Source organism: Scyliorhinus torazame, chromosome 9 (assembly GCF_047496885.1).
Source record: "Scyliorhinus torazame isolate Kashiwa2021f chromosome 9, sScyTor2.1, whole genome shotgun sequence".
NCBI lineage: Eukaryota > Metazoa > Chordata > Chondrichthyes > Carcharhiniformes > Scyliorhinidae > Scyliorhinus > Scyliorhinus torazame.
The window spans coordinates 198728474-198754795 of NC_092715.1; the positions used below are offsets into that span (position 1 = coordinate 198728474).

Below are 26322 nucleotides of genomic sequence, written 5' to 3' on the forward strand. Positions count from 1 at the left end.
TACATGGGAGTTGCAACTCTGAACATAAGAAATAAGAGCAGGAGTAGGAAAATAGCCTCTTGAGCTTGTCCTGCTATTCATTGAGAGCATGGCTGATCTGACCTTGGTCTCAAATCCACTTTCTCCCTGTTCTCCGTAACCTTTAATTTGCGTATTACTCAAGGATCTGACTATCTCCGTCTTTACTACATTAAATGACTCTATCTTTGTAGCTCTCTGGTACAGAATTTAAAAGATTCATAAATTCATCCTAATTTCCATCCCAAATGGTCAACTCTTTAATCTGTAACTTCTCCCTCTATTTCTAGATTCCCCCATGAGAGGAACATCCTCCAAGCATCTATACTGTCAAACTCCCTCAGAAACTTGTGTTTCAATAAGACCACCAAAGGTGCTGGTCATAAACCACTCCAAATTTGAAATTTATGAAATCTGTGTACTTGAATTAAATACAGCCGTGACTCCCACTGTTCAGAGTTTACTGTAACAAGGAAACTCTTGGCATTTCCTTTGCATGTGGTGGATTGTGGATGATTTGGGTGTTCGTGGGGATGGGTGTGGGTTGGGGAAAGAGACTGGGTTTCTCTTGGATCTAGGTCAGCAATGTGAGTAATGATAAATTAAATGCTGATTATGAAAACAAAAATGAATGTTTCGAGCAAAGATCAGGCATTGCTTGTAAGTTCGAACAAAATCCAACCTGCATATGCAAATAATGATTATTATCCCATTGAGAGTATCTGGTCATTGTTCAGCCCTGGTAGTCAATGCAGCATATTTTTTTGGCACTCTACGCTTATACTGTGAATCCACCGCCAATGTTTTGCCGTCTGCATGTGTTTCATTCTGTTATTAGCAATAACATTTCATTCAATTACCTGATTTTTTTTAAACCTACTTTTAATCTGGAATTCATTTTCTAATTTCATCGTATTGATGTTGACATCTGGTTCCAGGTCACCATTTATTTTTTACAAAATCCTTTTGAAAGTTATATTGACTGGTGACAATCTTGCCTATTCCCAGTTGACTCAGTGATATTGATCAACGCTCACATCTAGATTTAAGACGTTTATGCCCACCATCAACTGAGAACATGACCAACTGCAACCAATCTGTTAATTCTGGGTTTCAGATAATTCCAGAAAGGGTGCAGTACCACAAAACCACTTTGCAGTCACATAACTTGAATGATCTACCTATTTAATAAAGTGCAAGATTCAGGTTTAATAATCCAAGTGGATAATACGACCACCTTTGGTTCACACGAGTATGAGCAATGGTCTTTGGGCATCAGTCAATTGAGGAACAATTCCGTGGAGTTCCTTGCAACAAATTATTTTTCAGCTCCAAGCTGCTTCACACAATCTAACCTGTTTTTAAAAAAAAATTAACCAGAACTTTAACAGTGGTGACATTTCCCCATATCTTTTGATAATTTTTAATATCTGACCTGACAAATAACAGTAACAAAGGTGACTCACTCCATGTCCAAGGCAAATTTGGTAGGCACTCATCCAGCCTGCATTACTAGAATGCACCCAACATTTTGTAGAATCTGTTGTAGAACCTATGCGGGTGGCCTGAGTGGTCATCCACCCTCGGGTAGAAAACTATTTCTGCATAGACATTTGTCAAATAGAAAAGGTGGTATCTGTTGTTGTCCTGTGCTAACTGATGTTGTGCTGGGAGCAAGTAGTCTGGTCAGAGACTTCTAGAATTGGGGCAACCACAGCAATGCTGAGGCAAATACATCAGTAGATATATCAATTTCTGGAGCGACAACTGGAAAAACTTGACAATCCCTCACCAAATTAGCATTTCAAAGTAGGCTTGGTAATTTTAGATGCTTACAAATCATACATAAAATAATTCTGCAGATCATATTAAGGTTAACTTGAGGTATCAACTTTTTTTGCATTGCGCAGTTGCACAAGAGGCTGTCATGATTTATCAAATCTGAAAATATCTATGAATTTGAACACCTTTAGACATGCAAGTGATCAGTACCTTCCAATACTACACAGTTTAATAAACACTGAATCCTGCAGGAAGTTGTTAAATTAGCAACTCTTAAGCCGTTATTATTATTGGTGATTCTACTAAACCTAAAAATCGAACTTCAAATTCTGATGCTGGGAATTTGCCGTACACTTAACCTATAATCAAGTGCTATTATATGAAACTGCAGGATTTTTATGATTGGTTAGATCAGTGGGAGTCAATATGAAGGTTAACATTTGAGGATAATCTGGCAGCTTGGCTATTTTGGCACAAATCTGTTGTTACGTTTGCTTGGAAGAGATGTATTTTTTCTTTTGAGTCTTTTCTCCCTGAACGCTACATATACACACACGCACACAAGATTTAATATGAAAGATAAATTGAACAAAGTTGCTTAATTTTGGGGCAGGTTGGTGTAGGAGAGAGCGAGCTAAGGGTGTGCCACTTAAATGAATAGTTAGATTGAAACATTTTGCTCATACTTATGGAATGTGTATAAATGTGAGTGATATAGCCCTTTGCAGTGTAAAGATTTTTGTGGACACACCTATAGAATGTAAGCAACACTGGTTGTTTAAGATGGAGTTATTTGTGTTTTAGGTCTTGAAACATTCTGCAAAGAGTCATGTGTGTTAGAAACCTTTGAATTTCTGGCCAGTGGAAAGATACTGCTGATGGAAATTTTAGAAAGGAGTGAGGTCCCACTTGTTCTTCTATATGACACTTCAGGAGATGATGATTTTAACATCAATACTGCATGTTTGAAGGCTTTGCATGACAAGACACTTGAGCTGAATTTGAAGGTAAATTCTTTGAGGTTCTCATAAAGTAGTTGGATACATTTTATCAGCAGGTTGGCGATCTATTGCGGATTCTACATCTGAACCAGTGCAGCCAAAATCTAAAATATTCTTTGTGTCATTGGTTTCAAAATACAGTGCTGAATCCATTATGCAATGTTTGCCATTCTCACATCCTACATGGTGTTTTGAATTGTAGGCTTCTAATCACTTCTCTCCTACTGTTTGTTAGTTGCAGTGATTTTTATTTTAATTAATGAGCATGTCATTTTAGTACGCAATCTTGTTTCAGAATGTTTAAATGTATTTATGCCAAAGAATGTTTTTTAATTTTTTGCTTAATATTCTGACATTTCACAAGACCTTTTCTGTACTCTCCAGGTGCTTTTGTATTACAACCCCTCTTTCCTCTCGCCCACTTCCCTACCATTTCTACAACCCCCCCCACAGCCCCAGTCTCACTCTTCTCTGCACCTCCCCCACCAAACTGATATCAATTATGTACAGTAAGTCCACACCAAAAGTTGTAGCTGCAATCTTGAAAAGCGTAACTTCAATCTAAACTGCTTCAAGCAAATCAAATTTAATTAAAACCAGTGTTAAAAGGTGCAGTTAGAACCTTTCTCAATAGAAAAAAAAAACATTAACACACTGTACCCTGTAAGTGGAAATACTTTATGTTGCTAAATTCCTATTATATATAAATAATATTTGATAAAAGTATGAAAAATTATTATAAAGAAATATGGTGTAACTCATTGCCTCCTAATCCTGCTTGCCACAAATTGCACACCCCGACTCCCCCTCCTAGTTGTGACCATTCGCTTCAGAGGGTCTCTAACCATTCCCTAACCCTCCCCTTTACTGAAAACCCTCTGGGCTTGCAGCTTCGCCAGCTCCCTAACTGACCCTCTTGCTGCCAAGCCTCTGCGCTCATGGCCTGTACTGCTCCCTGAGCCTCCTCCTTATCAATCCTTGCTCATGCCAAATCTTCTGCTTGCCAGTTCCCTCTCCTGAACCCCCTCTGTGGGTGACAATTCTGGAGAAGAGTGGCAAGAGGCAGGAGGAGCAGCTTCAATTGCAGGAGGAAAGTTTTGAATTGGAATACCAGCAGCATAAGGATGAGTTAGGGAGCAGCAGGGTCCATGAACTGGATGTTCAGAAATGAGGGGGAGGATTAGGGAGCAGGAGAGGTCTCAAGTCAGAGGGTTGGCAGCAAGTAAAAGGGTCATGGAGTAGGAGAGGCAACTCCAAAACTGCTCCAATTAGGTCACAGCCCTAGGTCAGACTTTAAAACGAAATTCACGACACAAAAAGAGAATATGGGTCATGTTAAATGACCAACATTATTTTAAAAAATATTTTATTCTGTCATTTTCATAAAAACAAACCAAAGCAGAAGCAAAATTACACAACATTATAAATAATCATTACCCACCCTCTTCTTTCCCCCCCCCCCCCCCCCCCCATCCCTGCTCCCCACTCCCTGCCACTTCTCCCGTCCTACCTTTCCCCTTACCCCCCACCTTTGGTGACTCCTCAATCCTCCTCAAACAAGTTAATGAATGGCTTCCACCTCCAAGCGAATGCATCAGCTGACCCCCTCAAGATGAACTTGACCGTCTCCAGCCTCCGGAATCCTGCCAGGTCACTCACCCACACCCCAGCTTTCGGCGGCTCTGAGTCCCTCCATCCAAGTAAGATCCGTCTCCGGGTTATCAGGGAGGCTAAGACCAACACATCGGCCTCTCTTGCCCCATGGAATCCGAGATCTTCCAACACCTCTAATATCGCTATCTCTGGACTTGGGGCCACCTTCATTCCCAACACCTCGGACATTATGACCGCAAATCCCTGCCAGAACCCCTTTAGCTTTGGACATGCCCAGAAAATGTGGTCGTGATTCTTGGGCCTTCCCACGCACCGCCCACACTTGTCCTCTAACCCTCTCAAAAAACCTACTCGTCTGCGCTACCATCATATGTGCCCTGTGAAGTACTTTAAACTGAATAAGGCTCAGCTTCGCACACGACGAGGATGCAGTCACCCTCCACAAGACCTTAACCCACGTCCTGGCCTTCACCTCCTCTTCCCACTTCCGCTTTATATCCCACATCGGGACCCTCTCCCAATCCTTCAGCTCCTTGCAGCCCACAGACACCTTCCCTCCCCATCACCTCCTTCGACAGGACCTTGTCTTGCAACCCCAAGGGCGGTAACCCAGGATGAGAGGGCACCTCCCTCTTCACAAAATCCCGGACTTACAGGTACCTGAAGCTGTTCCCCCTGGGCAACTCGTACCTTTCCTCCAGGTCCTCCAATTTCGCAAAGCCAGCCCCTACAAACAGGTCACCGATTCGCTCAATCCCTGCCAGCCGACACCCCCAAAATCTCGCATTCAGCCCCCCCAGTGCAAATCTCTGATTATCACAGATCTGTGCCCAGACCGAGGCATCTTCCAATTCCAAATGCTGTCTCCACTGCTCCCACACCCTCAAGGCCGACACCACCACTGGACTCAGTGTCTGGCCTGCAAGAATGGCCCTTAAGCTCGTTCCCCTACAAGAGGCCGCTTCCATCTTCATGCTTCATGCCGACCCCTCCCCCACTACCCATTTCTTAACATTGGTGATGTTCACTGCCCCCCCCCCTCCTCTGCCCTGCTCCAAAAAAGCCCTTTTGACCCACGGGGTGTTCCCTGCCCATACAAACCCAGAGACCAGCACATTAACCTTTTTGAAGAACGACTTCAGGACAAAGATAGGGAGGTTCTGAAATACGAACAGAAATCTTGGCAGCACCATCATCTTTACTGTCTGCACCTGCCCCGCTAACGACAGTGGCAGCACATCCCACCTCTTAAAATCCCGGTTCATCTGCTCCATCAACTGAGTCAAATTCAACCTGTGCAACTGCTCCTAACCCCGTGTCAGCTGAATGCCCAGGTATCTAAAACTCGCTCCCACTACCTTGAACGGCAACTCCCCTTATCTTCTCTCCTGGTCTCAGTCGGGAACACCTCGCTCTTTCCCATGTTCAATTTGTACCCGGAAAACTAGCCAACGTCCTCCAGAATCCCCATTGTACCCTCAATTCCACTCAACGGGTCTGAAATATATAATAGGTCGTCCGCTTACAGTGAAACTCTGTGCTCAATAGGTTGTCCGCTTACAGCGAAACTCCCGCAATGCAGCCCGAAATATCCCAAACTCACCTGGTTCATCCGCACACTTGTATAACAGCCGGAACCATTCCACGAACCTGTGCCTGAACTGCCCCAGTACTTACCACAAATATTCCCACTCCACCTGGTCGAAAGCCTTCTCCATGGCCATGGCCATCTTCACCTCCTGCCCCTTTGGAGGCATCAGAATTACATTGAGCAGCCTCCTCACATTTGGTGACAACTGTCTCCATTTCCCAAACGCCTGTTGGTCCTTGCCTATCACCCCTGGACGCAGCCCTCAATTCGCAAAGCCAACACCTTCGCCAGCAACTTGCCATTACTTTCAATAATGAAATCGGGCAGTATGGCCCAGACTACTCCAGATCCCTGTCCTTTTTCAATATCAAAGAAATGGGTGTCTGCGATAGTATCGCGGGGAGTTCCCCCTCTCCCTAGCCTCATTATACGCCCTCACCAGCAGTGGCCCCAGGTGTGTGTCCCCCCACCCCCCAAACCTTTTCTAAAACTCCACCGTGAACCCATCCGGGCCTGAGACCTTCCCTGCCTGCATCGCCTCATACTCTTCATCAGCTCCCTCCCCCTTCAACTGCTCCAACATTTTGGCCAAATACTTGCCAGCTTCTGCACCTTCGATACCTTCAGGCATCCCCACGAACCTCAAATTTTGCCTTATGGAGCAGTTCTCCATATCCTCCATCTTTTCCTGCAGCCTCTTCTGGGTCTCCCGCATCACCCCCACCTTGGCCACCAATGAGGCCAATTGCTCCTCGTGCTCCCCTCCCGCCTTCTTCACTTTGTGGATCGCCCAGCCCTGGGGCTCCAGCCTCTGCTCCACTCTCTCAATACCTGCTATAATCGGCTCCACCACTTTGGCTAGATCCTCCAAGGCCTCCTTCCTCTGCTGGCTGAACTTAGCGTTCAGAAATTCCACTAACTGCTCCGTTTTTTTTTTTTTTTTTTTTTTTTTTTTTTTTTTTTTGCAAGGAATTTAATTTAAATCTTGTGTAGGTGCTGACAAAATTATATTTAAAAATTTACTGTGACAACAGAACTCAAGTAGCTTCCACTAACTGCTCCGTTGACCACTGGGTGGGCAGAACAGGCCCTTTTCCCTCTGCCATCTTAATCTGTGGCGCACCACGAAGACTCTCCTGTTCCAACAGCTCTTTTCTTCTCATACCACTCGTAGTTCGTCCATCCATCCACCAGCCACACCAGAGGAGTTACACCTTCTCCAGGTACTCCTACACCTTTTTCCATCCAAAACATCACCTCTCAGACAGGGAAAGGACCGAAAAATACCACCTTGAGTGGGAGCCACCAAATGTGCGACTGCTCACTCCCTGGCCGCCACAGAGGTTTTTGTAAATGACAAACATTAAATCAAAACAATGTACAATAGGGCAATGTAAAACAGGGTCCTACTGTATTCATTACAAATTTATTAGTAAATGCAGATCAATGTCTGTACTTGACACCGGGGGACTTGGTGATGCTTTACCCATTGAACGACTGTAGGGGGCAAGGCATTTGGCAGGATATTCAACGACTTACAATATTCAACTACTCATTTCTCATTTAAGTGCTGGATCTTTTTAAAACATCTATCTCATGAAACATAATTTGCAAATTGTAGAAGAGTATAATTATTGAATTTAAACTGACCGTCAATCTCAAAATGAAGGGTAATGTCATTATGACCACAGAAATGCCAAAAACCATTTGGTAAATGTGCAGATGAACATACTAATTCAAAATGAACCTGAAATTTTGAAATGTGGGCTGAATTTTGCTGTGTAATTTTAAAAATGTACCTGTGCTGCAGGAAAATGGCGTGTACCTTAATGTAGTGGTTACAAATGTCTGTTCCGATGGGACCATCTACTGTCAAGTGCCCTCAAAGGGGTGGACACAGCTCAAAGCCTTACTGGAAAAAGTTGAGCAGTACTTTAGCTACCGGGTACGTTTTCCTTCTAATCCCTTAAATCTGTAGATTTATGTGAATATAGGAGTCTTGTGTTATTGCAATGAATGTTGTGTTATTGCAATGAATGTATTATTCAAGCTTATGTCGAAATACTGGAAATTGTAAGGGCCTTCCTGTTTATTCCCTTATTTCCCCTGTCTTTTATTTTGCTGTTGCATTTTTGATCCATGGGTGATTAATGGACATGACACTTTTAAGACAAGCAGCCTGTAAGAAGCCTGTACCTTTAATTCAAACAGAAGAATCGAGAAGGCTGTGCTGGTTTAAATTGGTGATTGCAGACTGGCCAGTATCAGTGAGGAGTCAGTTTGATTGACTTGGCTGGTGACCAATGAATGGGCCTAGAGGGCTGTGCTCTGGTGGTGATTGGATATTATTCTACTGGAAGGTGTTTCACAGCCCCGAGGTTCCAATTTGGCTTCAGGTTTGATTCTGGCAGCCCAATGAAGAGATCCAACTTCCTCTCTCCAAAATAAATCCAGCTAATTTTCTCCAGAAGGCCACTGAGGGCTGACTCTCTCTGCAGCAAGTCTGGCTGCTGTTCTCTTGATACTGCAGAGGCCTGAAGTCAAACCACGGGCTGAAAGTAAAGTTTGATGTGAAATAAAGTCTCTCTCCATAAGGATAGAGGCCTGAAAGCGGACTTCGAGCTGAAGGCCCAGTTTGATGAGAAATAAGGTTACTCTCCAGAAAGTCTGCTGCCTGTGAGTACTGCATTTTTAAACTAAAGGGGCCCTGAATGAATGAATCTGCAAAGAAGAACATTACCGGCAGTAAACCAGAGAATTTAATTAGCAAGCTTGCTGTGAAGAAAGTGTGCTAAAGAACCACTATCTGAAGTAAAGACTCATCATTTAACTTTCATAGTATTTTTCACACCTTTATCCCCCTCTGTACTTGCCTGTGTTGTGTGTGTGGGTAGAGGATGGGGCAGTTAAAGTGGGTTGTAAATATTAGCTTGTCGGTAACCAGTTTTATTTATGGACATTTCATGATAGTTCTTGGTATAAATAAACAGTAACCGTGATTACATTTACGGTATTTAGGTTCTTATATTTAAAATGTTTTCTATTCCTAACTCTTGTCTCCAATTCCTTATTGACGTGTCTGACATGTCTATCTTGCTCTGGTACCAATATATGGCTCTTGTTTATTTGTCTCTGTTTTCTCAGTGAGGTTTTATGTTCTGTGCTCTGTTCTTGTATATAACCACTGATGTACACAAATTCCAACTATCTTTATTTAAAATAAGTGGTGCAGCAAGATGTTACTTCATGTGCATGGTAAGAGGCAGGATTAATGGGCTAAAATGGGAAAAGACTATCTGGGAGGATGAGAATAGTCATTGAGGAATAGGGGCTTGGCTGCACTCTGTGGCAGATGGAATCTGTAATACCTGGGCCCTGTAACACTGTGCAGAGGAAGATACGGTCTGAAGCCACTCAGGAAAGGGGAGGCAAGAAGGGAAGTGAAACATGTCCAAATACATGGAGGGGTACAAATTGAATTTCAGAGCACCAGGAAAACTGGGGTCTGAAACTACTGGAGATGGTATTTATGAACAACCAAGAGGAGGAAGGAAAGAGTTTAGGGAAGATGGTTTGGGAACCCTTAAAGCCTTTGAACCAGTGTGGAGAGGGTTGGGTGGTAGTTAAGGCAAAAAGAGGCAAGTGCTCAGGGGTATGCTGTGGCAGCTAGCGTTTTCTGAAACCACTTGACTGGACATTGATGCATATGGAACACTCTTTCTGTCACATTGCAGTTATATAGAAATAGGAGGAGCTGAGGAGCATGTCACATCCTGCCAATCCGAAGTTTCCCCTTCTCAGAACTAGGAGCAGGAGTAGGCAATTTAGCCCCTTGAGCCTGCTCCGCCATTCAATATGATCATGGCTGATCTCATCTCAGCCTAAACTCCACTTTCCTACCTGCTCTTCATAAACCTTCAATCCATTAATAATTAAAAATCAGTCTATTTCCCCAAATTTACTCCATGTCATGGGCATCCATCACACTCTGGAATAGTGAATTCCACAGATTCAAGGCCCTTTGAGGGAAGTAATTTCTTCTTATCTCAGTTTTAAATTTGCTACGCCTCATCATGAAACTGTAACCTCTTGTTCTAAATTGCCCCATAAGTGGAAGCATCCACTCCGTCTACTTTGTCAATACCTTTGATCCAGTATACCTCAATTAGATTCTCATTCTGCTCAACCCGAGGGAGTATAGGCCTAAACTGCTCAATCTCTCTTCATGAGACAAATACCTCCGCTCTGGAATCAATCTGGTGAACCTCCTCTGAACTGCCTATAATGCAACTACATCCATCCTCAAATAAGGGGACCAAAATTGTACTTAGTACTCCAGGTGCGGTCTCACCAATGCCTTGTGCAGTCACAGCAACACGGCCGTACTTTTATACTCTATTCCTTTAGCTGTAAAGGCCAAAATTCCATTTGCCTTCCTCATTACCTAGTGTACTTGTATGCTAGTTTTCTGCGATTCATGCATTAGGACACCTTGATCCCGAAGCACTCTGAAATTTCTCTCCATTTAGATAAGTTGCCTTTCCATTTGTCCGCCAAAAAGGATAACCTCACACTTGTATATCAACGCCATTTCTGTGATCCCCACTATTTCTGTGATCCCCACTATTAACTCCCTGGTCTCATCCTCCAAGGGACCCACATTTAATTTTGCTACTCTCTTCCTTTTTTCTATACTTATAGAAGCTGTTATCATCTTTTTTATATTTTGCACTAGTTCATAATTTACCGTTGTTCTTTTTATTGATCTTTAAAAGTTTCCTAATCTTCCAACCTGCTACTGGCCTTTGCTTTAGTTTTTGTCTTTATATTATCTTTAACTTCCTTGCTTTTTCCCCCTCTTACAATCGTTCTTCTTCTCTGGAATATATTTTAGTTGGGAGGAATTGAAAATCTCCTTAAACAACTGCCACTGCTCATCAACTGTCTTACCATTTAGTCTTCCTGCCTAGTCCACTAATAATAATAATACTCTTTATTAGTGTCACAAGTAGGCTTACATTAACAATGCAATGAAGTTACTGTGAAAGTCCCCTAGTCGCCACACTGGCACCTGTTCGGGTAGACTGGGGAGAATTCAGAATGTCTAAATTCACCTAATCAGCATGTCTTTCGGGACGTGTGAAAGGAAACCGGAACACCAGGAGGAAACCCATGCAGACACGGGGAGAACGTGCAGACTCCGCACAGTGACCCGATCCGGTAATCGCACCTGGGTCCCTGGAGCTATGAAGCAAATGTGCTAACCACTGCTATTGTGTTGCCGAACTAGGGCAAAAATCTGTCCTCATGCCTACAAATTACCTTTGTTTAACTCCAGAACGAGAGTGTGGGACACCAGTTTCTCACCCTCGAACTGAATTTGAAATGTCATCATGCTATGATCACTCTTCACGAGAGGATCCTTAAAAAGAGGTCATTAATTAATCCCTCTTCCTTGCACAGTACTAATTCCAGAATAGCCTGCTCCCTGGTTGGTTCCACAACCCATTGCTTCTTGAAACAATCTCTAAAACATTTGATTAACTCTCCCTCAAGGCTACCCTTGCCAATTTGATTAATCCAGTCTATACGCATATTAAAATCACATTTGATTATTGCTGTACTTTTCTTTCAAGCCTCCAATATTTCCTGGTTTATACTGTGCCCCACTGCGGAACTATATATTACTCCCACCAGGAACTTATTTTCTTTCCTAATTCTTATTTCTACCCAGACTGATTCTACGTCTTAATCTCCAGTGCCTATATCATTTCTCACTACAGCACTGATCCTTTCATTTAGCTAGCAAAGCTTCACAGGGCAGCATGGTAGCACAAGTGATTAGCACAGTGGCTTCATAGCGCCTGGATCCCAGGTTCGATTCCCTGCTGGATCACTGTCTGTGCGGAGTTTGCACGTTCTCCCTGTGACTGTGTGGGTTTCCTCTGGATGCTCCGGTTTCCTCCCACAGTCCAAAGATGTGCAGGTTAGGTGGATTGGCCATGATATATTGTCCTTAGTGACCAAAAAAGGTTAGGAGGGGTTATTGGGTTACGGGGATAGGGTGGAAATGAGGGCTTAAGTGGTCCAGTGCAGATTCGATGGACCGAAGGCCTCCTTCTGCACTGTATGTTCTATGTAAACTTATGTCCTTTTCCTTTCAATCTATTATTCCAAAATACTAAAGTACCTTTGTATATTCAACTCACGGGCCTGGCCTCCTTGTAACCACGTCTTAGTAACTGGCACCAAATCATACCCTTTTGTCTCTATTTGTGCAGATAACTAATTAATTTTGTTCCGAATGCTTCGTGCCTTCAGACAAAAAGCCTTTACGTTTGTTCTATTATCAAACTTCCCCACCCTTTTCATTCGAGTTTTTTTTTAAATTTAGAGTACCCAATTAATTTTTTCCAATTAAGGGGCAATTTAGCGTGGCCAATCCACCTAGCCTGCACATTTTTAGGTTGTGGGGTTGAAACCCACGCAAACACTGGGAGAATGTGCAAACTCCACACGGACAGTGACTCAGAGCCGGGATCGAACCTGGGACCTCGGCGTTGTGAGGCAGCATGGCTAACCCACTGCGCCACTGTGCTGCCCAAAACATCCCTACTCTGATTCTATGGTGTAATGTGACATTCACACGTTCTGTTCTTGGGAACAATCCACCTCATCACTAACCTGAACTTCAACCTTGTCCTCTAACTTTGATTTTCTATGCAACTGAACCCTCTTCCTACCCTCCTGCCCCCACTGTTTAGTTTAAAGCCCTATCTATAGCCCTAGTTATGCAATTCACCAGGACTCTGGTTCCAGCATGATTCAGGTGAAGTCCGTGCCATCGAAACAGCTCCCTCTTCCCCAGTACTAGTGTCAATGTCCCTATCTCTTGATCCCTCTACCTGCCTCACAGTCACTCCCTCCTATCCCTGACCACTGGCCGAATTCAAGGTAGTTAATCTAAGGAGTGCGACTACCTACTGAAACACAGCTTTCAGGTAACTCTCCGCCTCCCTGATGTGTTGCAGCATCCAAAGCTCAGACTCCAGCTCATCAATCCTGAGCCGGAGTTCCTCAAGCAAAGATGTGTTCACTGTGAACCACAATGGGGTCCACCAGCTCCCACATTGTTCAGTTACAACACAACGCCTGGCCCTGCATTTCTATTTTGTTTAATTACATTTTTAAGAAAAAAAAATCCAACTGATCTTTAGTTTCTGTAATGTATATAATATTTGTCCTTTTAACCTTTAATCTGAAAGCAAATTAGAATAGGTAACACAAATGTGCAGTTACTTACCAGCCAACGAACTTAACATTTTCCTGTGCTGTCACTCCTGGATTGTTTTTCGAACAATGCTCGCTGCCCGAATCGATGTGTCCCTCGCAGGTCCGGCTATCTCCACTCCTTCCTCTTTCACACAACTCCCTGTTTCACCAAACTCCAGCTGCACTCTGATGCAACAAGTCAGCACTGAAGGAGCCCTCCTTTTATGACCCCTAATTCAAGACTTCTGAAACTGGATTAAAGCAGTTGTCTAATAAACTAGCTTCAGCTGAGAGCTTGTAAACTTCTGTTTTAAAGCAACTAAACTTCACCCAGTCAAAAGAGAAGCTTTTTGTTTATTGTTAAATTAAAGAACAAACTAGATGCTAGATTGTCTATGTCCAAATGCAGCAAGATCTGGACAATTTCCAGGTTGGGCTGACAAGTGGCAAGTTACATTCACACCACACAAGTGCCAGACAATGACCATATCCTACAAGAGAGGATCTAACCACCGCCCTTTGACATTCAATGGCATTACCATCACTAGATCCCTCACAATCAACATCTTGGAGTTTACCATTGATCAGAAATTGAATGAACTGGACTAGCCATATTAATACTGTGGCTAGCAGGACAGGTCAAAGACGACAAATCCTATGGTGACTAACTCACCTCCTGACCCCACAAAGCTAATCCACCATCTACAAGGCACAAGTCAGGAGTGTAATGGAATACTCTCCATTTGCCTGGATGAGTGCAGCATCAACAAGACTCAAGAAGCTCAACATCATCCAGGACAAAGCAGCTCGCTTGATTGCTCCACCTTGCACAAACATTCAAACCCTCCGCCACCGGCGAACAGTGGCAGCTGTGTGTGCCAGCTACAAGATGAACTGCAGTAACTCACCAAAGTTCCTCAGACAGCACCTTCCAATTCCACGGCCAGTCCCATCCAGAAGGACAAGAGCAGCAGATACCTGGGAGCCCCACCACTGGAGGTTCCTCTCCCAGTCACTCACCACCCTGACTTGGAATTATATCGCCATTCCTTCACTAACGTTGTGGCAACATCCTGGAACTCCATCTCTAACAGCACAGTGGGTGTACCTGCACCTCAAGGACTGCAGCAGTTCAAGAAGGCAACTCACCACCACCTTCTGAAGGGCAACTAGGGATGGGCAATAAATGCTGGCCTAACCAGCTACATCCACATCTTGTATATGATTTTTTTTAATGGATTGAACCAATTTTCTAATTAACTAGATTCAGCTAAGAGTGTGTAACCTCTTGTTTTAAAGTTCTAACTACTGTTTATTACCTCTGAATAATTGCCAACCCAATAGTCATAAGGTTGCGTCCATATCTGAGAGCTTTTGATTTTTCCAATAATCTCTTTTGCATAATTTTATGAAATGCCCTCTGAAAGTATGTATAGGAAATGTCCATAGATGTACCCTTGTCCTCCATGCCTGTGAAAGTCATAAAAGTCAATAACTGTCAGGAATGACCAACTACACTCAAATCCATGCTGATAACTTTGATAAGCTCATACTTGTCTACATGCTCAATCATTCAACCTCTTAATGATTCCAGCAGCTTCCGTATAACTGATAAACTGACTTGTCTACTTAATTGGCTCCCTCCCTTAAATAATCAAGCAACTTTTGCAATTTTGTCATCCAACGGCAAATCCTGAAGCTCGAGAACTTTGAATAATTATGAATAATGCATCTGCAATTTCATTACTATTTTGATTCTTTTGGAATTAAGCATCAGATCTTGGAGAATTGACTATCTCAAGTTCCATTATTTTCTCCATTACCAATTTTTTAAAACTTGTGTATTAAATGCATCAGGTTCTTCCCTTGACTTTTCAGGTTCCCTTTGTACTGTTAGTATTTTGTCCTTTTCCTTTATTGTGGAAGTAGATTCACAGGACTCATTTAACCAGTCTGCCATTTCTTTTTATCTCCATTGTAGTCTTGCTTCTTTCTGTTTAATGGATCCACAGTCCCCTCTTTCTCAAATATATGTGTAAAAATCTTGCTGTCAGCTTTGATGTCATTGCAGTTTTATTTTTCCATCATCGTTTTTATACTTTTGTGCTTTCTTTATATGTATTCGATAGCTCTCCGACTCTGCTAAATTTCTTCTTTCCCATACATTTGTGTAGTTTTTGTTGAGTTTGATGAAGTCTCCTACCCCATTTGTTCACCATGGTTGCTCACAACTCTCCTTGTGCTTTTGCCCTTTAAAAGATATGAAATAGTTTTGTTTTCAACCAAATACTTATTGAATACCTGCTATGATTTGTTGGTTTACCTTTTAACCGTTCAGCCAGCTTACAATGGTAAATCCGTGTTTCATTCCTTTGCAGTTGTAAATTCAAATTTAAACTATGGTTTGTTACTTTCCCTTCGCCCCTTCAAACCTACTATCAAATTCAATACCATGATCATCAGTGAAGAGATTGTCCCTTGCCATTAGATTATTAATTAACTTTGGTGTATTATTCATTACTAAATCTAGCATGATTTTATGATGAGTCTTTTATACAGTTTGATTACATGTTGCTCACTGAAGGAATTAATTTATTTATTCAGATGATTTGGCATTGATGTACTTTTGCAGAGAGGAGTGACAGTTTGAATTCAAGCAGTTTCTTCTCTGGTTTGGGAGTTTCTTTTGCCAGGGAATAGAGTGGTCCTTCCTGTTCAATAACATTATTTGGGTTGTTTTTGCCTCCCAGGGATGGGGCACTTTTACTGGGTTGCATTCTCCCAAGAGCTGGCTTAGGTTTTCAGGGTTATGCTGAGTGCTTAGTAATTTTCCAGGCTCAATGGATACCAAACACCACTCCTTTAGGTTGGGATTTGTGCCTGGTGAGTTTAAGCCACATTTCTTTGGGTGAGGATCCTACTCTCTCCTTCAATTTCTTTATTTGAAGAAACGTGTATTGCATTATTAATCATGCTGCTTTTATAGATGAGAAAAGAAAGAAGTAATAATGTAATTTATATTTTGTGCAGTGTATGAAACTTACTGATTCAGGCAGACCATGCCACGATAAGGGTCCTTCATCTTTGCTTGTGCACTATCAGGTCAGATGCTCATAGGATATAAATAGTATCCCACATTTGCTCACTGTGTGTTCTCTGTTTGCAAATTTGAATTTCTGTAGTGTCCAGTGCATTTTCACTTTAACTGCGAAACAACCATTCTAATCTCCCAGCCAGAATTGGCCACCTTTTTTCTCAACAAGTTTACGTGAAGCAATACACAAATACAAGCAAAATCAGTTTATTCCTCAGAAAAGAAAGGCATTGATTCACAGCTTAAGCCAGATACCATGTAGGTCACTCGGATAAAAAAACAATGAGTCTGTTTCTGTATGGTATGTCCTCTAGTTACAGAAACCAATTTTAATCAAGTAACTATTTCTGATTTGCACGTAATACATCCAAATGCTGCTTTTCTTTGTGCCAAAAAATAATTATCAATGATTCAATTACTAGTGCACATTCTTCGGCTTCAAACCATCTTGTTCTGCGAGGACATAGCTGCAACTATAAAGGCAGAGCGAAGGAATAGGACCGAAGAAATTAAAACTAATTGAAATAGTCACCTTAATAATGTGCCTCCCCCAACTTTTCCTAATTCCTTCTCTATGTTCAGGAGGGGAGTTGGGAACAGTCAAATCAATAGAATTCCCACAGAGCAGAGGGAGACCATTCAGTCCATCGAGTCTGCACCGATCCTACCAAGAGCACCCTACCTGGGTCCATTCCCCCACCTAACCTGTACATCTTTGGACACTCGAGGGCTATTTAACATGGCCAATCCACCTAACCTGCACATCTTTGGAATGTGGGAGGAAACTGGAGCACCCAGAGGAATCCCACGCAAACATAGGAAGAATGTGCAAACTCCACACAGTCACCCAAGGCCAGAATCAAACCGGGACCCTGGCACTTTGAGGCAGCAGTGCTAACCGCTGTGCCACTTTGCCACCCTGATTTGCTTTTCAGAAATATCAGTCTAACATCATACATGCTAATTGTCCCACCCAAAGAAAGCAAAAAACACAGCTCGAGATAGCATATCATCACATTCTGAGGATGACTCAAAGGGAGGGATTCGCGGAGCCTGTTCGCCACAAAACCCAATTATGACCGCTAACTCTTGCGAGAGGGCCATAATGGGATTTGCAACAGCGAGATTTCCGAGTGCGATGTTCCCGGGCCCTTCCCGATGACATAATCAGGTTCCACCCTCATACAATAATGAGTTAATGGGGGTTGGAGTGGAGGCATTCACTGAGAATGGGGGAGTGCCCTGATGCCAGTGAAGATGGTTTGGGGGGGGGGGGGGTGGTTGAGTCACCTTGATGCCTGCGATCTCTGTGGAGCAGGCCCCCACGCTGCCGGAGTGATGGTGCAAACACGCCCCCTTCTTTTTTTGACAAAGTGTTAGAAGATCTGGAGTGAAAACCTGGCTGTATGCCAGTTTTCAGTCAGAGCTTGACACTTTGCCATTTTTTCAGAAAATGTTGTCCAAAGTGTATTACAAACAATAGATTTATTTTGAAACTTTGGGCAAAAGCTAATTTCTATTATTGCTCGTTACGAAGTTAATATTTGCAGCTTTTTGAGGACGCTGTGCATTTCGGGCAGGAAAATGCATGGAATCAGTTAGAGAAGAAGGTTTGAGCAAATGAGCAACACATATTAATTCAGTAGGTCTCTTCTATAAAAAGGCACAGGTTTTCTTGAAGAAAATGTCATGTCCATTTCAAAGTTTTATCTGTGTCAATCTTTTGATTCATGTACATTATAAGTGGCAGGGACAATATATAATGAGTTAATGGATGGTTTTATGATTTCTACTGGATACAGTTTTGGAAGACCACTAATTCACAATTTACTTTAATGAATTTTGTTTAATTACAGCAAATCACATCGGAATATTTTGTTTCATTACCTTTCTGTGGTAAACGCTGCTTAGCACGATGGCGAGGGAAATGGGCACGGGTGGAGGTAAGTCTGTCAATTAATATGGACCTTGTGTAGAATTTCTATTCAATATTTTTAGATTTTGCCACTAGCAGTGGAGAGAATGCCATTTCCGATATATTATCTCTTTCCTAAAAGTCTCTCATCTTGGGGTACAGTTCCTAAGTGATGTTGTTTCCATTATATTGTCATCCTCCATTTGACCCTGTGTTCCCAAGCTATATGTCACAAGAACCATTACAGAAGATCTTTAGCCCTGCCCCCTGGTATACTTCCAGTAGTGATCAGTGCCCTTATTTCTTTGTTATCACCCCCCACCTCATGGGAGACCTGTGATTATCACCCTTTTACCACTGCCCTGATGTAATGAGGCAACGCAGACCAGAGGTTATATCTGGGACCATAGCGGAATGCAAGGCTCATTCAGTTCCACCCAATGCAATTTAATTGCCACATACAGTGGAACAATTTGTAATTTATTCTGTTAGTGAGGAAAGTCTCGGTATTTCACTACATCGCATACATTGTCTTTATATAACAAAGGCAAATGTAATTTTAAACAATTATTAATAATTCAGAGGCAGATTTAATTTTCATTATTGCATATCAGCTGTCTTTCACTTTCCCAAATTTGACAATGTGAGATCTTAATCTCAACTCGGGATTAAAGATGTTGCTTTCAGAAGCAAGTATTTGTACTTGTGTAAACATTTTAAAATGACCGGCATGAAAAGACCAGCTAACCAATCAAGTCTACCTCAGAGCAAAATAGTTCAACAATTGTAGCTAAATACTCCTTTCCTTCTTTCTGCCAATTCCACACACTCATTCCTGCAAACATCTAATACCCTGGAAGAATTTTTTTTAAAACTGCTCATTAGTGGCAAAGTACTCTAAAATTCCTCTCCAACTCCTTGAGGTGATCAAACCATTTAAAAGAACTAAGTGTTACTGAGAAGAGACTTGCCTGCAACATAAGACATAGGAGCGGAAGTAAGGCCATTCGGCCCATCGAGTCCACTCCACCATTCAATCATGGCTGATTTCAACTCCATTTACCCGCTCTCTCTCCATGGCCCTTAATTCCTCGAGAAATCAAGAATTTATCAACTTCTGTCTTAAAGACACTCAACGTCCTGGCCTCCACCGCACTCTGTGGCAATGAATTCCACAGACCCACCACTCTCTGGCTGAAGAAATTTCTCCTCATCTCTGTTCTAAAGTGACTCCCTTTTATTCGAAGGCTGTGCCCCCGGGTCCTAGTCTCCCCTGCTAATGGAAACAACTTCCCTACATCCACCCTATCTAAGCCATTCATTATCTTGTAAGTTTCTATTAGATCTCCCCTCAACCTCCTAAACTCCAATGAATATAATCCCAGGATCCTCAGACGTTCATCGTATGTTAGGCCTACCTTTCCTGGGATCATACGTGTGAATCTCCGCTGGACCCGCTCCAGTGCCAGTATGTCCTTCCTGAGGTGTGGGGCCCAAAATTGCTCACAGTATTCTAAATGGGGCCTAACTAATGCTTTATAAAGCTTCAGAAGTACATCCCTGCTTTTATATTCCAAGCCTCTTGAGATGAATGACAACATTGCATTTGCTTTCTTAATTACGGACTCAACCTGCAAGTTTACCTTTAGAGAATCCTGGACTAGGACTCCCAAGTCCCTTTGCACTTCAGCATTATGAATTTTGTCACCGTTTAGAAAATAGTCCATGCCTCTATTCTTTTTTCCAAAGTGCAAGACCTCGCACTTGCCCACGTTGAATTTCATCAGCCATTTCCTGGACCACTCTCCTAAACTGTCTAAATCTTTCTGCAGCCTCCCCACCTCCTCCATACTACCTGCCCCTCCACCTATCTTTGTATCATCGGCAAACTTAGCCAGAATGCCCCCAGTCCCGTCATCTAGATCGTTAATATATAAAGAGAACAGCTGTGGCCCCAACACTGAACCCTGCGGGACACCACTCGTCACCGGTTGCCATTCCGAAAAAGAACCTTTTATCCCAACTCTCTGCCTTCTGCCTGACAGTCAATCGTCAATCCATGTTAGTACCTTGCCTCGAATACCATGGGCCCTTATTTTACTCAGCAGTCTCCCGTGAGGCACCTTATCAAAGGCCTTTTGGAAGTCAAGATAGATAACATCCATTGGCTCTCCTTGGTCTAACCTATTTGTTATCTCTTCAAAGAACTAGAAAATAATAATCTTTTATTGTCACAAGTATGAAGTTACTGTGAAAAGCCCGTACTCGCCACATTCCGGAAACTTTGAGTAAGCCGGTACGGGAATTGAACCCGCGCTGCTGACCTTGTTCTGCATCACAAACCAGCTGTCTAGCCCACTGAGCTATATGGATGTGTACATGATGCATTCTTTGTCCCAGACAGGAACCGATCCAGCTGCTTCTTGATGGCACACAGGAAGTCAGCACCCACCACAACAATCAGCAATGCATTCAAGAGACTCACTACTCTCTGGGAACAGTCACCTAACATCCAGTCTATTTATTTTATTGTACAGTTTAAACTAATGTCCTTAGTCTTCCCCAATTTGCTAAGATGGAATAATTTATCAACAGGACAGGATGCAGCCCTTTAATAATTTTACAAAACTCTATCAGGTCAATTCTACTAAGTCTATACTGTTTGGAAGTAAATAGACTGCGGTTCTTGATCCTGAGTAGCTGAGGTTCTTTAAGGTAGGCATCATATTGTAGGTTTCCTGTGGACCCTTTTCCAAGGCCACTGCATCACCCCTGGGAGTGTCAAAACTGGGCACCAATACATTCTGACTAGGAAATTGAGCAGTGTCAAAACAGTGTGCTTTTATTTATATTAAATGGTTGAATTAACACAACCCAGTGCTTTAGATTTCACTGCAGTTTATCTACATTGATCATAAATCTTCAGGTGATAAAATTAGTATCTCATTCTAATGGAGTACCTTTTGCAAACTAGGACATATCGAAACATTTATTTTATTTCTAATCAAATTATATACAATGTTAGTCACTCGTAAAACTATGATGTGGAGATGCCGCCGTTGGACTGGGGTGGGCACAGTAAGAAGTCACAACACCAGGTTAAAGTCCAACAGGTTTGTTTGGAATCATGAGCTTTCTGAGCGTAGCTTCTTCATCAGACTCACCTGATGAAGGAGCTATGCTCCGAAAGCTATTGATTCCAAACAAACCTGTTGGATTTAACCTGGTGTTGTGACTTCTTATGTTGCAAAACTGGTATCCGGTGAGGCTTGAATATGAAATGATGTTCAGGAATACAATCCGAGGTATGCTCACCTTCCCAATTCAAGTTTCAAATAGATCAAAAAATAATCATTGTTGAAGAGGACCATTTTGCTCATCTTTAATTAATCCAGAAAGATTCTAAATTCCCCCCCCCCCCCGCTCCATTTCTGCGTCCATTAGTGTATCAGATTATTCCAGGGTTTTCACCTCCACAATTGTCTTGAAGTCTATATGTTGGTAACCCTGTAAAGGAAATATTTCCTGATGTACCCAAAGTCTTCATGCACTCATCCTTGTACTGCATTGCATTCACAATTTAATCTAAAGTAATATGGGTTTAGCTTTTGCATTACGAAATACGAATTAGGAGTAGGTCACTTGGCCCTTCGAGCCTCCTCCGCCGTTCAAGAAGGTAACGGCTGATCTAATTATAATCTCAATTCCACATTCTGCCTACCCCCTGATAACTTTTCATCCCCTTGTTAATGAAGAATCTCTAGTTCTGCCATAAAATATTCAAGGACCCAGTTTCCACTGCCTTTTGAGGAAGAGTTCCAGAGACTCTCAACCCGCAGAGAAAAAAGCGTTCTCCTCTTATCCGTCTTAAATGAGTGACTGCTTATTTTTAAACAGTGACCCCTAGTTCTAGATTCTCCCACAAGAGGAAACATCCTCTCCACATACGTCCTGTCAACACCCCTCAGGATCTTTAAGATTTTGATCACGTTGCCTCTTATTCTGGGCAGCACAGTCGCTCCGTGGTTAGCACCGTTGCTTCACAGCGCCAGGGACCCGGGTTCGATTCCCGGCTTGGGTCACTGCCTGGGTGGAGTCTGCACGTTCTCCCCGTGTCTGCGTGGGTTTCCTCCGGGTGCTTCGGTTTCCACCCACAAGTCCCAAAAGATGTGTTTGTTAGGTGAATTGGACATTCTGAATTCTCCCTCCGTGTACCCGATTAGACTCAGTAGTATGATGACTAGAGGATTTTCACAGTAACTTCATTGCAGTATTAATGTAAGCCTACTTGTGACACTAAATGATTTTAGAAGCAACAGTGCTAACCACTATGCTCCCGTGCCGCCCATTCGCTCAGCATTTGGAAGGACAAAAGGTCTTTCATATGGGTAGGATCAGTTTTCTTAATTTTACTGCCAGAAATAGTATGCTTCAGTAATATGGCAGTATTAGTGACTGGTGTACCTTATTTTAGATTCCCAATCTCTTGTGCCACCAATCAGTGTTGCTGAGCTGAAAACCCAACCAGTTCAACACTGAGAAGGAAAATCAGAGGGCCAGTTGTATGGACAAAGGGCATGGGGAGAAACCCTGCAATTCACTTTTCTGCTGACACAGCTATATCTTGCACAAGAGCATGGAAATGAGTAGCCTACTCCTGTTTATGTTTTCTTAAGTACTAGAGGGATGTTGGCACCCTAGCAAGAGTGGGGAAGCCAAAGAGGGAGGGGGATTTCCAAGTTAGAGGAAGAACTTTCCCAGTTACACAGTATAAAGAATGCTACTTTCCAGTAGCACATTTGAAATAGCTGATGGTCAAAGAATACAAAACAGAATATCTAAGAGAGCAACCGTTTAGATAACTTATGTTACAGACATGGTGATGGTAGGTTGGATATACTACGTACATTTTTTAAATTCACAGCAAGGTGGATAGCCATGTGTGGTATGTGTCTGTTAATATTCTTAACAATTTGAACACCGTGTTTATTTTAAAGATTACCAATGTGCATGGGACACGAGTTGTGGATATTCTATTCTTGGATACAGGAATAGTTGCATCTGTTGCAGTGTCAGAGCTAAGAGAAATTCCATCTCCACTTCTTCAGGATTCTATATCCATACCACCTCAGGTAATGGTGAATATATGAAGCACATGTTCTGCTAATTATTATGTAATAACAAAGTACCTCAGCAGCGGAGGCCATTCAGCCCAAGTAGTCTACACCAGTGTTTGTGCTGCACACAAGCTGCCTCCCAACCTGTTTTATCTAACCCCATATTTTCCTTTCCACCTCTCTTTATGGTTATTTAGGTTCCTTTTAAGTCCATCTATGCTGTTTCCCACAACACTTCTGTGACGCTATGTTTCACATTCTTTTTTAAAAAATATTTTTATTGGCATTTTCAACTTGAACAGTATAACAATTTGACGTGTTAGGCACATGGTATTACAAAGTAGCAGCTCAAGTGCATCTGATATTTACAAGCCAGTTCGTGTCTTATATACAACAGTTTTTACATGCGGTCCCTGCCCTTCCTTCCCCCGTTCCCCTTCCCCTCTTGGAGGCATGTTCCTTTTGTCTGCTTTTTTTACCCCCATAGGAGGTGTTCTTCTTTGTTGTTTGGTGTTGGGAGGGGCACTTTAGAACATAGAACATAGAACGATACAGCGCAGTACAGGCCCTTCGGCCCACGATGTTGCACCGAAACAAAAGCCATCTAACCTACACTATGCCATTATCATCCATATGCTTACCCAATAAACTTTTAAATGCCCTCAATGTTGGCGAGTTCACTACTGTTGCCGGTAGGGCATTCCACGGCCTCACCACTCTTTGCGTAAAGAACCTACCTCTGACCTCTGTCCTATATCTATTACCCCTCAGTTTAAAGCTATGTCCCCTCGTGCCAGCCATTTCCATCCGCGGGAGAAGGCTCTCACTGTCCACCCTATCTAACCACCTGATCATTTTGTATGCCTCTATTAAGTCTCCTCTTAACCTTCTTCTCTCCAACGAAAACAACCTCAAGTCCATCAGCCTTTCCTCATAAGATTTTCCCTCCATACCAGGCAACATCCTGGTAAATCTCCTCTGCACCCGCTCCAAAGCCTCCACGTCCTTCCTATAATGCGGTGACCAGAACTGTACGCAATACTCCAAATGCGGCCGTACCAGAGTTTTGTACAGCTGCAACATGACCTCCTGACTCCGGAACTCAATCCCTCTACCAATAAAGGCCAACACTCCATAGGCCTTCTTCACAACCCTATCCACCTGGGTGGCAACTTTCAGGGATCTATGTACATGGACACCTAGATCCCTCTGCTCATCCACACTTCCAAGAACTTTACCATTAGCCAAATATTCCGCATTCCTGTTATTCCTTCCAAAGTGAATTACCTCACACTTCTCTACATTAAACTCCATTTGCCACCTCTCAGCCCAGCTCTGCAGCTTATCTATCTCCCTCTGTAACCTGCTACATCCTTCCTCACTGTCGACAACACCACCGACTTTAGTGTCGTCTGCAAATTTACTCACCCACCCTTCTGCGCCTTCCTCTAGGTCATTGATAAAAATGACAAACAGCAACGGCCCCAGAACAGATCCTTGTGGTACGCCACTTGTAACTGAACTCCATTCTGAACATTTCCCATCAACCACCACCCTCTGTCTTCTTCCAGCTAGCCAATTTTTGATCCATATCTCTAAATCACTCTCAATCCCCAGCCTCCGTATTTTCTGCAATAGCCTACCATGGGGAACCTTATCAAACGCTTTACTGAAATCCATATACACCACATCAACTGCTCTACCCTCGTCTACATGTTCAGTCACCTTCTCAAAGAACTCGATAAGGTTTGTGAGGCATGACCTACCCTTCACAAAGCCATGCTGACTATCCCTGATCATATTATTCCTATCTAGATGATTATAAGTCTTGTCTCTTATAATCCCCTCCAAGACTTTACCCAATACAGACGTGAGGCTCACCGGTCTATAGTTGCCGGGGTTGTCTCTGCTCCCCTTTTTGAACAACGGGACCACATTTGCTATCCTCCAGTCCTCTGGCACTATTCCTGTTTATTTTCTGCCTTGAAATTTGGGAAAAGTTCAATTAAAAGTGACTTTTGTTTGTCCCGATTCAGAGGGGAGTCACCTGATGTGCATCCCCTCAGCATATCACCGTCACTGAAAGTCCATGTTTCACATTCTAACTACTGAGTTGAGAGGTCTCTCCTCTGTTCCCTATTGGATTTACTAATGATGGCGGCATGGTAGCACAGTGGTTAGCTTCACAGCTCCAGGGTCCCAGGTTCGATTCCCAGCTTGGGTGACTGTCTGTGTGTGGAGTCTGCACGTTCTCCTCGCGTCTGCGTGGGTTTCCTCCGAGTGTTCCGGTGTCCCCTCATAGTCCAAAGATGTGCGGGTTAGGTGGATTGACCATGCTAAATTGTCCTTAGTGTTGGGTAGTTGGGGTTACTGGGTTCCGGGTATGGGGCGGAGGTGTAGGCTTAAGTGGGGTGCTCTTTCCAAGGGCCGGTGTAGGCTCGATGGGCCGAATGGCCTCCTTCGGTACTGTAAATTCTATGTCTATGACTATTATATATTCGTGACCCCCTAATTCTAGTCTCACCTTCAAGTGGAAACATATTCTCGCTGTTGACTCTTATCAAAACCTTTCATAATCGTAATGATCTTTATCAGGGCATACCTCAGTCCTTTCTCGAGGTGAGAGACCCAACTTGTTCAATCTTTCTTGCTCGGTATAACCTTTCAGTTCTATTATTTTAATAAGTTTTTTTCCCACTATCCCGAATGCCTCTGTATCCTTTTTAAGATATTGAGACCCAAAATATACCTGGTACTGTGGTTTAACCAAGGTTCTATATAAATTTAACTTCTTTCCTTCTCAACTCTGTCCCTTTAAAATTGAATCCCAATGTATTGTTTGTGTTTTCTGGCTGTGGTAACCTGCATAGCTGCTCTAGTGAATTGCGTATCTGTACCCAGATCCCTCTGACCTTCAC

General features: G+C 42.8%; 1 protein-coding gene across 7 annotated transcripts in view; it reads left to right on the forward strand.

Annotated features, from left to right (window-relative positions):
- Positions 1–26322, forward strand: part of LOC140429667 (tudor domain-containing protein 7-like) — a 197622-nt gene that overhangs the window by 139509 nt on the left and 31791 nt on the right. For 6 of the 7 annotated variants that reach the window (XM_072516953.1, XM_072516949.1, XM_072516955.1 and 3 more), the window contains 5 exons: positions 2605–2807; positions 7817–7951; positions 16309–16380; positions 18229–18315; positions 23285–23419. In XM_072516953.1, the coding sequence (XP_072373054.1) occupies positions 2605–2807; positions 7817–7951; positions 16309–16380; positions 18229–18315; positions 23285–23419 (632 nt within the window). The remainder of the gene's footprint in view (positions 1–2604; positions 2808–7816; positions 7952–16308; positions 16381–18228; positions 18316–23284; positions 23420–26322) is intronic. The other variant, XM_072516954.1, reaches the window with a different exon arrangement.